Source organism: Carcharhinus amblyrhynchos, unplaced genomic scaffold (assembly GCF_965287045.1).
Source record: "Carcharhinus amblyrhynchos unplaced genomic scaffold, sCarAmb.v2.hapA scaffold_38, whole genome shotgun sequence".
NCBI lineage: Eukaryota > Metazoa > Chordata > Chondrichthyes > Carcharhiniformes > Carcharhinidae > Carcharhinus > Carcharhinus amblyrhynchos.
The window spans coordinates 1,688,456-1,701,768 of record NW_027649779.1 but is presented as its reverse complement, the minus strand read 5'-3'; the positions used below and the strand labels follow the sequence as shown (position 1 = coordinate 1,701,768).

The 13,313-nt window shown below is 44.0% G+C and overlaps 1 protein-coding gene and 2 non-coding genes across 3 annotated transcripts; 1 reads left to right on the top strand and 2 right to left on the bottom strand.

Moving 5' to 3' along the window:
• Positions 1 to 3,370: 3,370 nt before the first annotated feature.
• On the bottom strand, positions 3,371 to 8,065 carry LOC145362374 (putative G-protein coupled receptor 139). Its single transcript, XM_080218433.1, has 2 exons — positions 7,843 to 8,065; positions 3,371 to 4,272 (listed from the first exon to the last, which is right to left on the bottom strand). The coding sequence occupies exons 1-2, from the start codon at positions 8,063 to 8,065 to the stop codon at positions 3,371 to 3,373; spliced, it is 1,125 nt and encodes a 374-aa protein (XP_080074559.1).
• A 3,267-nt stretch (positions 8,066 to 11,332) lies between these two features.
• On the top strand, positions 11,333 to 11,404 carry trnae-uuc (transfer RNA glutamic acid (anticodon UUC)). Its single transcript has one exon. It is a non-coding gene; the product is annotated as a tRNA-Glu (tRNA).
• A 1,231-nt stretch (positions 11,405 to 12,635) lies between these two features.
• Positions 12,636 to 12,717, bottom strand: trnal-uag (transfer RNA leucine (anticodon UAG)). Its single transcript has one exon. It is a non-coding gene; the product is annotated as a tRNA-Leu (tRNA).
• Positions 12,718 to 13,313: the final 596 nt, after the last annotated feature.

Here is a 13,313-nt window from a genome sequence, read left to right as displayed (position 1 = left end):
ATAATTTGAAGTGACCAATATTGTCTTTAACTACAGAGAATATAAAAGTCACGAGGCAGATACCTCTGTATAAGGACGGAACATTTATTTAAAACAAAAACTCAACAAACAGCTGCTGGAAGTTGACCAGAAGGGTTAAGTACCTCTGGAATATAGCGGCAGAACCGTTCCAAAGAATCTAACGTGTACAATCAATAACAGATCAATTACAGATTTTCTTATCGATCATTCCCGCCTCGTTTCAAAATCAATTACGTTCTGTAAACATACAACAATCATAATTCTGACAAGTCACTCAGCCAATCGTACTTTGTAACACAACATAATAATATCTCCTTCATCCATTTAAATCGGAGGCTGACTCATCTGCAATCAGTATCTGGGAGAATTAGAAAGATGAAACAGAATCGTTCAGTCACAGAGTTTAACAGCATGGAAGCAGGCCATTCGGCCCAACATATCTGTGCCGCCCCTTTTAAACTAGTAAAATGCTCCCTACTGCTCGCGTTTGGCCCATATCCCTCGGTAGCCATCTTACTCATATAACTGTCTAAGCGATTTTAAAAGACAATATTGTACCCACCTGTACTACTAGCTCTGGCAGCTTGTTTCAGGCACTCACAACTCTTTGTGTGAAAAATAAAGTCCCTCTCTACTCTTTTACATCTTTCCTTTCTCACGTTAAATCTATGCCCACTAGAGATGAAACACGTGAAATTCCCACAAACACATTTGCTGTGTCGTTTTATTTCGGGATCAGAGCGATTATTTCCTAATTCTGAACAGAGATATCATTTTTTTTTCCTCTTCACATAACTGATGAATAAATAATATTGATTTGCATGGTTATCTCTAATTCGGTGCTGCGTTGGTGGGGAAATATTTGTTGTGTTTTTGTCAGTCAACAATCTAATTTGGAATTTCTGTTTCTGTAGTTATTTACATAAATACCTCACTGTTTACAATGAAATGTTAATGACAGCAAAACTAGATAAACGTCACTGATTGATCCGTTTCAACTCAAAACAGGGATTAATTTTAAGAACATTAACAGTGGGTTCATCATGAATAGGAATGCTAATCTGATTGAGGTTTTAATCTGTTTAAACTAGACAAATTAATAAAAAACAGACTGATGTCTCAGACATTGCTGTCACAAATCGTGATCACACGAGGGAAAAAAAATCCAGTGTGGTTCTCACTAAGAGATACAATTAGCTTTGCTGCCTCAACGTGACAAGGAAGCAGGATCGATTCCAACCTAGAAAGATAGAAACATAGAACAGTACAGCACAGTACAGGCCCTTCGGCTTTCAATGTTGTGCCGAGTTATGTCCAAACCCAAGATCAAGCTATCTTACTCCCTATCATTCTGGTGTGCTCCATGTGCCTACCCAATAACTCTTGAAAGTTCCTAAAGTGTCCGGGGGGTGGGGGAGGTGGGGGAGGTGGAGGGGGGTGTGGGTGAAGGGGGTATTGCCCTGTAACTGAAGATCAGTCTGGATGGTTTGGTATCCAAGGAGGCGGTGGGATTTTTTTTGAACCTGCTTTTACTGCTTGGACCTCTCGTTCCACGAGGCTGTTGGATGACAGGTAATATGGGCACTGTACTAACGTGTCAAATTCTGTTCAACTTGATGCAATGCACAAATTCCTGGCTGATGAAGGGTGGTCCATTTTCAGAAACCAACACCTGCGGGATCCCAAGTGTCGAGAAAGAGGCGTGAACTTTCTCCACTCTTGTCCTTGTGTTTGATTAACTCACCCTGTGAACGGCCATCTATTTTGAATCAGCATCTATCATTTTCAGGAACATGAACAGTCCGGCACTGTCCATATGCAGCCACATCAACGGCCGTTCCAGCCATTCCCAAGTGTGAAGAGTAGTGACTGGTGTCAGTTCTGCCCTTGTTGATATTGCCAACACTGACCCACAACCAAATGCCTGTATCCATACCTGGCCACCAGACATGACAACTTGGTGGGTCTTCAGTGTGCCACTCCTGGGTGGCCATGATGAAGTTCAGCCAGGATGGGATGGTGAATCTGGCTCAGGATGACACTCTCAAACGGCATAGGCATGTGCAATCTTCCTCCATCAGATGTTCACTGCCACTCCACCATGGGTGCAATTCAGGCTGTAATGACCTTTTGGTTTCCCCCATCAGCACTCGCTGCTTCAGTTTATTCAGGACAGGATAATCTTATGTCCACAGTCAAAGATTATTGGCTGTCATTGAGTGAGTTTTGAAAAAAAGTTCCTGATTACTGGCTCTTCCATTGTGGGTACAACAAGTTTCTGCTAATTGTAGCCAACTTAAGACCTTAGTGACTCAGCCTTCTGGAGGCTGCTCCGATTGATGATGGTAGGTGAACGGTAATAAAGCTTAAAGCTGCATATGGGCTGATGTTTGGGCTGCACTGCTATGCAGGTCCTTCTGGAATTTATTTGCCCAAACTGTCACCGTAGATGAGGTGTCACAGTGTTAGCACTGTTGCCTCATATCTCCAGAGACCTGGGTTCAATTCTTGGCTCGGGTCACTGTCTGTGCGGAGTTTGCAAATTCTCCCTGTATCTGTGTGAGTTTCCTCCGAGTGCTCCAGTTTCCTCCCACAGTCTGAAAGTCGTGCTGATTAGGTGCATTGGTGATTGTAAATTTCTGTGTGTCTCATTCCGTGTGTCTCTCTGTGTCTCTGTCTCTCTCGATGTTTCTCTCTGTCCCTTTGCCTCTCCCTCAGTCTCCCTCTCTCTATACTCTTCGATGGTCTCTCCAGCCCCCTCTCAGTCTCAGTCTCCTTCTCCCACTCTGTCTCTGTCCCCCGTCTACTTCTTTGTCTGATTGTTACCCCCCCCCCCACCTCTGTCTTTTATCCTTGCTGTGTCCATTGTACTCTTTCAGTCTCACTCTCTGTCTCTGTATCTCTGTTTCTCTCCATCTGTGGTTATTTCCCTCTGCCTCACTTTTTGTCTCCCATTTCAACTTCGTCTCCCTCTCCCTTTCTTATTACAAACTCCAACCTGTCTTCCTTTGTCTCCCTTTCTCATTCCCTGTATATTACCCTCGCCTTTTTCTCCACCCTCGATCCCTGTCTCTCTCGCTCTGCGAGACTCTCTCTCTCTGTCTGTTCTTTCTCTCCGTCTCCCTGTTTCTTTCCCAGTAGCTGTTAGAAACTCTTTCAAACTCCAGTGCTCTCCATGTTTTTGTACCTTTCCCATTCTCTGTCAATCTCTGTCTCTCTATCACTCTAACTATTGTTTACACTGCCCTCTCTCTATCTGTCACTCTTTCGGTCTTGTGAGGCTGTTTGGTGATTTACAGTTTGAATGTCCAGTAGGAATAGTCAGAGGCCTTGTGGTTGTAGTTTCATCTCAGGGTGTATTGAGTTGAAGAATTGCAGTAAGAGGATATTTCAGTAGATTTTTTAGCTGCTGCCTGAAGTGAGTCTGCGTCACAGCATAAATGACAGTATTTGTGCAGCAACCTGTGAGTTGCAGCATGAAGCCCAATTCCATAACAAAAAGGTCTAACCATACCAACTGATAGCCGAAATCAGACATTCTAATCCATATCGAATAAACCATTATTGTCGCCCATAAGACGATGAAATTTGCTGAGATAACCAACAGTAAAATGATGGACTTCCTGCGACTCTCCATCTCTGGGTCTCTGGGATTCTTCCCGCTGCTGTGAGCCCGGAGCCTCCTGCGTGCTCTGCTGCTCACTAAAATATGTCTGACGGTGAGAGCATTGAGCAGCAAAATCAGGATGAATGGGACACACGGGGTTAGTATGTTATGGAGGAACTCGATTGTTGTCCAGACCAGAGATTCCACAACATCTATTGAGTAATCACAAAACCAGGGGAGATTCACCAGCTGATATGTATTTAATAACATAAAATACCAGAAAATGTTCTTTAAACAGCTCAGCACCGTCACTGTTCCCAGAACCACAGCCGCGGATTTCTCACTACAATATTTACTTTTCAGCTTGGGGCAGCAAATGGCCACAAATCGATCAAAGGTGAAAGTAACGGTGAACCAGACAGAACAGTCAGTGGCTGCATAAAGCAGGACGGCGTGGATGTTACACACGGGGAGTGAGCGCAAGAAATAAAACTGTTCCTGATAAACAATGGGAATGTGTCTCAATATCAGGTCGAGGATAATGACCAGCAGATCCCCCACTGACATGGCCACCAGGTAACGAGTGACACATTTGGACAGACCACAGTTTCTGCTCATCAGTGTCACAATTGTGATTATGTTCACTGTCAGGAAATAAAGAGTAAAATTAGATAATATTCAGTGAAAGAAATTACCATTAAGACTATGAAAGGGCAGAATTTTTTTTTAAAAGTACTCACACAGAATTTTATTTTTAAATTCAGCATATCTTTTGGAGTGTGAGATGAAAGTGGAGCATTTGGAGGAAACCCACACAGATATGTGGGGAGAAGGTCCAAACTGCAGATAGTTAGTGACCCTAGCCTGGAATAGAACCCAGGTCCCTGATGCTGTGAGTCAGCAGGGCTAACCACTTTGTCACCGTCCTGCTCCATGGTAGCCACAAAATGATATACATTTGGGTGAGAGTTTTCCAGGGAGTCCTCAACATTGACCCTCACTCAGCTTCAGGTTAATAGTCCCTCCACCTTGTGGCAGATTCAGAGGGTGAGTAGGCTGAGGGAGTAAATCCTGACAGAAAATCCCAGAGTGGAGTCCTGTAGGTGGTAACCTGCTGTCTGTCAGACATCTCACAGACAACCCCTGCAGCAGGGCTGGTACCAATCAGTGCTGGTTACACCCTTTCCCCTGGACTATCCTAACAGTTAACAGAGGGAGATCCTGATGCCTCGAGAGCTCAGAATCACTAATATATTTACCCGGGACTGTATCCTGGAGTGGAGACCACAGCATTGTGTCCGCTGTTCACACAACATTGGAAGAAACAGTAATCTTACACTTGAATGGCACAGAACACAACTACCAGGGTTTGTTACTAAAGCTTCAGGGTTCAGTATATAGCTAAGGTCCATAGTGCCCAGTGTATTTGCTGCTGCCCTGCTATGTCCTACTGGACCTCTGGAGATCAGTGAGTCCTCTTTCATTACGAAAGTTGCTGATCTGTGCACCAGGTAAGAAAAACTCAAACCAAGGCCACTACCAAAGGGAAAAAAAGAAGCAGCCTGTCTTAATGACTATTGTCCAGTGAAATTTATATTCAAATTATGTGATGCATCAGGAGGTTAGCTATGGCATGAATCAATTCCATTGTCCCAAATTGCCTGGATCCACTACAGTTCACCTATCCCTGCGACAGGTCCACAGACACCGTCTTCCTGACTTACAGTCAACATTGTAACACTGACTCCTGTTTATCGACTACAGTTCAGCCTTTAACACCATTACTCCAACAAAACTCATGTACAAAGTCTATGGTCTGTGGCTAGGCTCCTGCCTCTGCAATTTGAACCTGACAGACAGTAATGAATAAGGTCAGTCAAAACAGCTCCTCCACAATCATCCTCAACAGCGATGCCCCACAAAACTGTTTCCTCAGCCCCTTACTACACTCTTTATATGCCAATGGCCATGTGACCAAATTCCCATCCAACTTGATTTCGAAGTTTGCTGATGATACCGCTGCAGTGGGTCAGATCTCAAACAAAAACAACGATGACACCAAGAAAAGGGAAGAGACAGAATCTAGTGAACTGGTGGCACCACAATAATTTCTTCCTCAATATCAACAAAGCAAAGGAGATAGTCATCGACTTCAGGAAGCAGAGTGGAGTACATGTTCCTGTCTACAACAATGGGATGAAGTTGAAATGGTCCAGAGAATCAAGTGTTTAGGGGTGGGGATCATCAACAACCAGTCCTCTTCCCTCCATGACGATGCAATAGTTAAGAAAGCCCACCAATGCCTCTACTTTCTCAGAGGCCTAAGGAATTTGATATGTCAGCTACGATTCTCACAAACTTTACAGATTCACCATAGAAAACATTCTTTCTGGTTGGATCACAGCTTGGAATGTCTCATGCTCTGTCCAAGACTGCAGGCAACTTCAAATCCTCATGAATAAATCCCAGTCCATCACTCAAACCAACCTCAAACACATTGACACTGTTTACACTTACTGCTGCTCCACAAAAGCAGCCAGTCTAATTCAGGAAACAACGCACCACCTTGTTCTGTCGGGAAAAAAAAAATAAATTCTACTGAGGACATGTACCAACCAACTCATAGATTCATAGAAACAATATATTGCAGAAATCGGACAGGTGTCCCTGGTACTGTGGGGCAGCAGTGCTCATCACTGTGCCACCGTAATGGACAGGCTGGCCAGGCGGACAAATGGAATTGAAACCTGAAAAATGTAAGGTGATGCATGTTGGGAGGACTAACAAAGCAATGAAATGTACAATAAACAGTCGAGAGTGAGGAAGTGCAGAGGACCAGAACGAACTTGTGATGGATATATGTGGATCCCTGAAGGCAACAATGCATTTTGTGTGGACTAACAGGGCAAGGAATTGAACAATGAACAGTAGGGTGTGAGAAAGTGCAGAGGACCAGAATGAATGTGGACTGTATAAATGGGCATCACTGAAGGCAGCAAGACAGGTAGTTGAGGTGGTTAAGACGACATGCTAAAGACATTGTCTTTAGCAGCCGCAGCGTATAATACGAGAGCTGGGAGGTTATGGTGGTAGTGTACAACATGCTGGTTAGCTCAGAGCAAGAGTGCTGTGTGTCGCTCTGGTCATCACACTGCAGGAAGGATGCAATTACACTGGCGACGGTGGAGAGGAGATTCACCAGGATGCTGCCTGGGCTGGAGAGTTTCAGCTATGAGGAGAAGCTGCTCAGGCTCATTTCTTTTTACCTTTGGGCAGAGACGGCTGGAGGGGGAGCAGGTATAGTTGTTGGTGGTGGGGAGTGTTTTCAGTTCAGGGAAGGAGGGGGGACCTGAGTGATTTGTACAAAATAATGTGGCACATAGATCGGGAGAAAAGTTTTTTCCCTTTAGCAGGGACATTTTTCTTTTATTTCCAGGTGCTCCTGATTCCTCCCACACTCTGAAATGTGTACTGCGTAGGTGGTATCTATGCGAAATTCCCCCTCTGTGGACCTGAACAGGCACTGGAGAGTGGCGACAAGGGAATCTTTACAGTAACTTCATTGCAGTGTTGACATTCGCTGACTTGTGGCACTAATGAATAAACTTCAAACTTTTCAAAACATGAAAGATCTCTCTGTGAGATCTTGCTGTGCAGATATGACCAATGCAACGGATGTTGCAGCCTGGTGACTGCATGGGTTATTAGCAGTGTTTTGTTTTTTTTTGCAGAGGGTAAAAAGAGTTCTGTGGATGGATTGTGTGTGCTGGTGACTGGGTGGGCGATCAGCAGTGAACTGGTGTTTCATGTCGAGAGTTTAAGGATTCGTTCTCAATGTTTTCCTCACGAAAAAAAATAGAGTTTGAGGCCATAGGTCTATGGAAAGTCACAGCACACGGACGATATCTTAGCCCATAGGTCCGGAGACATTTGTCAATTGTTGAAAGAATTAATAACTGGATACAGAGATTTAACAGAAATAACAAGAGCAGCAAACCGAGTACAGCAAATGACTTGAAAAAGAAACAGCCTTTCTAGAATGAGAAACTGGACACAGGGGGCAGAACTTTACAGTCTCACTCTTCCCAAAACTGTAAAATCCCGCCCGTGCTCAACAGACCTTCCTACACTCCCACCCCACCACCCCTCCCCACCCCTCGCCTGCTCTGAGTCTCATGGCAGTCGGGCAGGTTCAATTCCAGCCAGGGACTTACCTGGAACACCAACAATCGCTAGGAGCGGATAGTAAAAGTATTGAATCGCGTGCAGTAGAAATTCAATCCGATCAGCTAATGCTATCCACGATTCATCTGCAGTAAACCAAGATATCCAATAGGATAAACTCCTGTCCTTGGTTGGAACGTTCCAATCCATTGTTCCCAGATTCTGATCCATTGTTGGAACATTCCAATCCGTAGCTACCAGATTCTGATCCATTGTTGGAATATTCCAATCCATTGTTCCCACATTCAGATCCATTGTTGCAACATTCCAATCCATTGTTCCCAGATTCTAATCCATTGTTGGAACATTCCCCTTCATTGTTCCCAGATTTTCATCCGTCATTGGAAGATTCTAATCCATTGTTCCCAGATTCAGATCTCTCCTCTCCCTCCCTCTCTCTCCACTGATCTCTGTTAGTGTCCGAGTTGTCGCTCCCGCTGATTCAGTGGGACAACAGATTGAACGGAGTCCCTTATTAATAGAAGAGGAGAAACCCCCCAGGCACACTAATCATATCCATGGAGACTCACATCAATTACAGCCATTAAACAAACAGCTTCACTTAACCCCCTTCAATCCAACAATTTTTATAACCAAAGTAGAACATTTACAGCCTAGATGAGGTGTTGAAGGTCAGGGAGGTATGAAAAGTTGGAAATACAAAGAACAAAGCAAACTACAGCGCAGGAAAAGACCCTTTGGCCCTGCAAGTCTGCACCGACCATGCCACCCGACTCAACTAAAGGAAAAAAAAACGAACCCTTCGGGGAACCATATCCCTCCATTCCCATCCTATTCATGCATTCATCCAGACGCCTCTTAAAAGTCACTACCATATGTCCTTCCACTACCTCCCCCAGCAACGAGTTCCAGATGCCCAACACACTCTCTATAAAATATCTGACTACATATTATTTAAATCTTGCCCCTCACACCTTAAACTTATGAACCTGAGTAATTGGCTCTTCCACCCTGGGAAAAGCTTCTATCTACTCGGTCCATGCCTCTCATAATCTTGGATAATTCTTTCAGGTCTCTCCTGAACCTCCGTCGTTCCAGTGAGAACAAACCAGGTTTCTCCAAACTCTCCTCATATCTAAAACCTTCCATAACAGGCAATATCCTGGTACATCTTTTATGTACCCTCTCCAATGCCTCCACAGTAGCGTGGCGACCAGAATTGAACACTATATTCCAAGTGCGGCCTAACTAAGCTTCTGTAAAACTGCAACATGACTTGCCAAGTTTTAAACTCAATCCTGTGGCTGAGGAAGACAAGCATGCCGTATGCTTTCTTGACTACCTTCTCCACCTCAGTGACCTATGTACCTGTATCTGCCTTGAGGGTTTTGCCGTCTACTGTATACTTTCTTTCTGTTTTAAAACTTCCAAAATGTATTACCTCACATTTATCCAGATTAAACTCCATCTGCCACCTCTCCGCCCAAGTCTCCAACTGATTTATATCCTGCTGTATCCTCTATGGTCTTCATCACTTTCCACAAATCCACCAACCTTTGCATCATCTGCAAACTTACTAATAAAACCAGTTACATTTTCCTACAACTCATTTATATATATCCTACAAACAGCAATGGTCCCAGCACTGCTCCCTGAGGAACGCCACTTGTCAAAACCCTTCATTCAGGAACGTACCTTTCCACTGTTAAACTCTGACTTCTTTGACCAGTTTTGTATCCACCTTGCCACGTCGCCTCTGATCTCATGTGACTTCACCTTCTGCACCAGTCTGCCATGAAAGACCTTGTCAAAGGTCTTACTGGAGTCCATGTCGACAACACTCACTGTCCCACGTATCATCACCAATCATCTTTGTTCACTTCCTCGTGAAACTCGATCAAGTTCGTCAGACACGACCTTCCCTTCAAAAAAAACATGTTGCCTCTCACTAGTACGTCCATTTATTTCCAGTGGGAATAAATCCTGCCTCGAAGAATCCTCTCCAATAATTTCCCTACCAGTGATGTAAGGCTCACCGGCCTGTAATTACCTGGATTATTCTTGCTACCCTTCTGAAACTAAGGAACAACATTGGCCATTCTCCAATCCTCTGGGACATCCCCTGTAGCCATAATGTGGAGATGCCAGCGTTGGACTGGGGTAAACACAATAAGAAGTCTCACAACACCAGATTAATGTCCAACACGTTTATTTATGAGTAAACCCACAACCTTTCGGAACACTGTTCTGTCGTCAGGTGAGTGGAAAATTCTACTCACCTGATGATGTGGTGGTGGTTGGTGGTTCGAGACCACCCAGCGACGAAATTTTATTATTTTCTCAACATCAGCATTCATAGGTAAACAGTTGCCTGTTGGCAATGGGTCCGTGGGTGCCAATAAAAAAAGTTGTCAATTGTTCTCGGCTGTACTGTTATCTACTGTTAGCAACATTATTTAATGACGATTGACTTCAAACATCTTACATATAACTATATATATGCTTCCATTATACTATTAAACTTTTAAAAAAATACAATCGAAACATGAACTTGTGGCTGAACATTTGTTCCAATTCCATATCCCTCCTTCCATTCATTCCTGGATGGATCATAAATCTGTCTAACCCAAACTGAAATGTGTTCAATAATGGAACATCAGAAGCCTCTGGAGTAGAGAATTCCCAAGATTCACCAGCCTTTGAGTGAAGCAATTTCTCCACATCTCAGTCCTAAATCATCAGCGCCTTACCCTGAGATTGTGTCCCCGTGTTTCAGATTCCTGGATCAGGAGAAATAATGTTTCCGTTTTTTAGTGCTATTTATTCTTTCTCGTTAAAGCTGTTGAGATTTTCCAACATTTTCTGTTTTTGATTCAGATTCCAGCATCCGCAGATTTTGCTTTGATTCTGTCGAAAATGAGGGGATCCAAACTGCACACACTGTTCCAAATGTAGTCTCAACAAAACCCTGAATTACTGGAGCAAGAATTCAAACACTTCAAAACATAACTCCGTGCTCAAGGCTGGAAGGAGAGTGTGACAGTGGATAATTCTCACTGTGTACATTCCTGTCATCAGTAACTGGATCAGGAAGATAAGATATCTGTGTTTCTTTGTACTGTCATCTGTAAACTCCATCTCCTCTCAATGCCGTGTGTCATACATTCGCTTTCCCTGCTTTCCAGTTTGGTAAATGACTTGTCCCCGTTACCCTCCGTGATGAAAGCCTGCCGCGTGTTACCTTCCAAGTTTCACAGGAGCCACAGTGATGAGGTTGGTGGGTTTTGGAAATTGAAAGTGTCACATGAGCAGTTTGCGGGACTATTTCACCTTACTGTCCATTTCCTGGTCCAGCTAACAGGAATCACTGCTTTCATTGGCTCAAACTGTCACTTGTGTGAGATATAAACATGGCAATGTGAAGGAGAAACTTGTATTTGGTGAATTTAAAAGTCTGAAATAAAATAAATAGAAATCGGTTCATTGGTAAGTTCATCTTTTTAGAAGTTTGCGTCAGCTTCCCTGGTGGTCTAGTGGTTAGGATTCGGCGCTTTCACCGCCGCGGCCCGGGTTCGATTCCCGGTCAGGGAATATGGATTTACAACAATCCTGTATTACTTCCAGTTCTGTCGGAATCTGTATCAAGGCAATTTCCTCTTTTACGTCTGAATTGGAAATGTCACATGAAAAGAACGAAAAAAAAAGAGAGAGCGATAGGCTACAAAGCGCAGATGATATAAAATGTTGATGTTAAAATTTGGCTGTTAATGGGGAAAAATTTATTCCTTCTACTGACACAAATATCTCGCAGATCTGGGTCCAAATCTTGTGCTCAGTGACAAGAAAACACGTTCATTGAATTAAGCAGAAACTCTCCTACCTCCAGTGAAGAAGAGGCAGTTTTCACTCAGAAGCAGTAACTGTGAGATTAAGTGGAGAGGGGGATAAGGACAGGTTAAAGCAGTGTGAATTGTCTCAAGCCTGGACACTTACTAGGATTTTGCAAGCCCATGCCAAAAGGTGGGGGTTACAAGTCGTGTTTCATGAACGCAAAATCCCGGTTGAAGCCGTTCTCTGTATTTGGAATTTGGCTATCAGATCTGTTCAGCGATTTTGTGTTGTGGTGTGTCTTGAAGGCCGCCTTGGAGAAAGCTTACCCGAAGATCGGTGGTTGAATGCACTTGACTGCTTAAGTGTTCCCCGACAGGAATGGAATAGCCTTATCGGCTGTGAAGCGGTGTCCATTCATCTGTTGTCGTATTGTCTACATGGTCTAGGCGATATACCATGATACGGAATATCCTTTCATGCAGTGGATGAGGTAGACCATGGTGGCTCAGTTACGTGTGTATATATCGTCTACCTGGTGGATTCTGTTCTCACGTTTGATGATGACATCCATTTCGATGATCCAACACATCTTGCAGAGGTTGCCGTGGCGGTGGTGTGTGGTGTCATTGTCGCTGTTCTCCTGCAGGCTGGGTAGTTTTCTGCGAACAATGGCCTGTTTGAGGTTGCTCTGTGTTTTGAAGGCAAGTTGGGGGGTGTGGAGATGGCCTTCGCGAGATATTTGTCTTCATCAATTGCATGCTGAAGGTTCCCAAGAAGATGCCGTAGCTTCTCCACTCTGGGGACGTACTGGAGAAGGAAGGGACTCGAACGTTGTCCCCTATTTGTATTCTGAGGAGGTTGGTGAGTTTTTCTTTTTGCAATGGCGCGTCGGAACAGTCGATCGATGAGTCAAGCGCAATACCCCGTTCTTACAAGGGTGTTTATCAAAATAAAAACAAGACCACACACACCCCTGCGTTCAACTGCTGTCTGGCAGTGGTGGGATTCGAACCCACGCCTCGAGAGAAACTGGAGCCTAAATCCAGCGCCTTAGACCGCTCGGCCACACTACCACACGGGGAATTATGATAATCCTGTCATTTCACTGCATTGATACTGAAACATGTCAGAATCAGTGGAGTTGGGATAAGCGATGAAGAAATCGTCACCGAATCAGATGTGCAGCAAACAAAACTCATCTCCAGTCAGAAACACAATGAGCTGCAGTGAAGAGCCGGCTCCACTTAAACTGTCCTTAACCTCGTCTGCTCCTCAGATGGGAGAATATGGCTTCCTGTTGAATTTGCTGCGAGTCTTTACTTGAGAAAGGACAGGACACAAGGCGAGACTGAGATTCGTGCCTGCTGCCGGGAAATAACTGATATTTATTATCACGGATTGGAGGAGAGCAATAAAGCTTCATTTCCTGACCTGCAATCAAAACAGCAGTGAAAGTGGATTTGAAACTGATGTTTTCTCACGAAGATTTGAACCTCACCCACTGCTGTGCTCAGCATTCATTCCTTTAGGTGACTGCAGAATTAATTCTTCGTTCAATGCAATCAAATCCTTCCAAATATTCCAGTTTTTTTTTCCTGTTTCACTTTCAGATTCCTTCATTAATGTTCATCAGCGATAACTTGCTAAACTCCAGCCAGAAATTGAACAA

Coding starts and splice junctions, on each gene's coding strand:
- LOC145362374 (XM_080218433.1), bottom strand. CDS start 8,065: ATGGATCAGAATCTGGTAGCTACGGATTGGAATGTTCCAACAATGGAT. Junction 4,273..7,842: donor AGCGATTGTTGGTGTTCCAG/GTAAGTCCCTGG, acceptor ATTTCCTGACAG/TGAACATAATCACAATTGTG.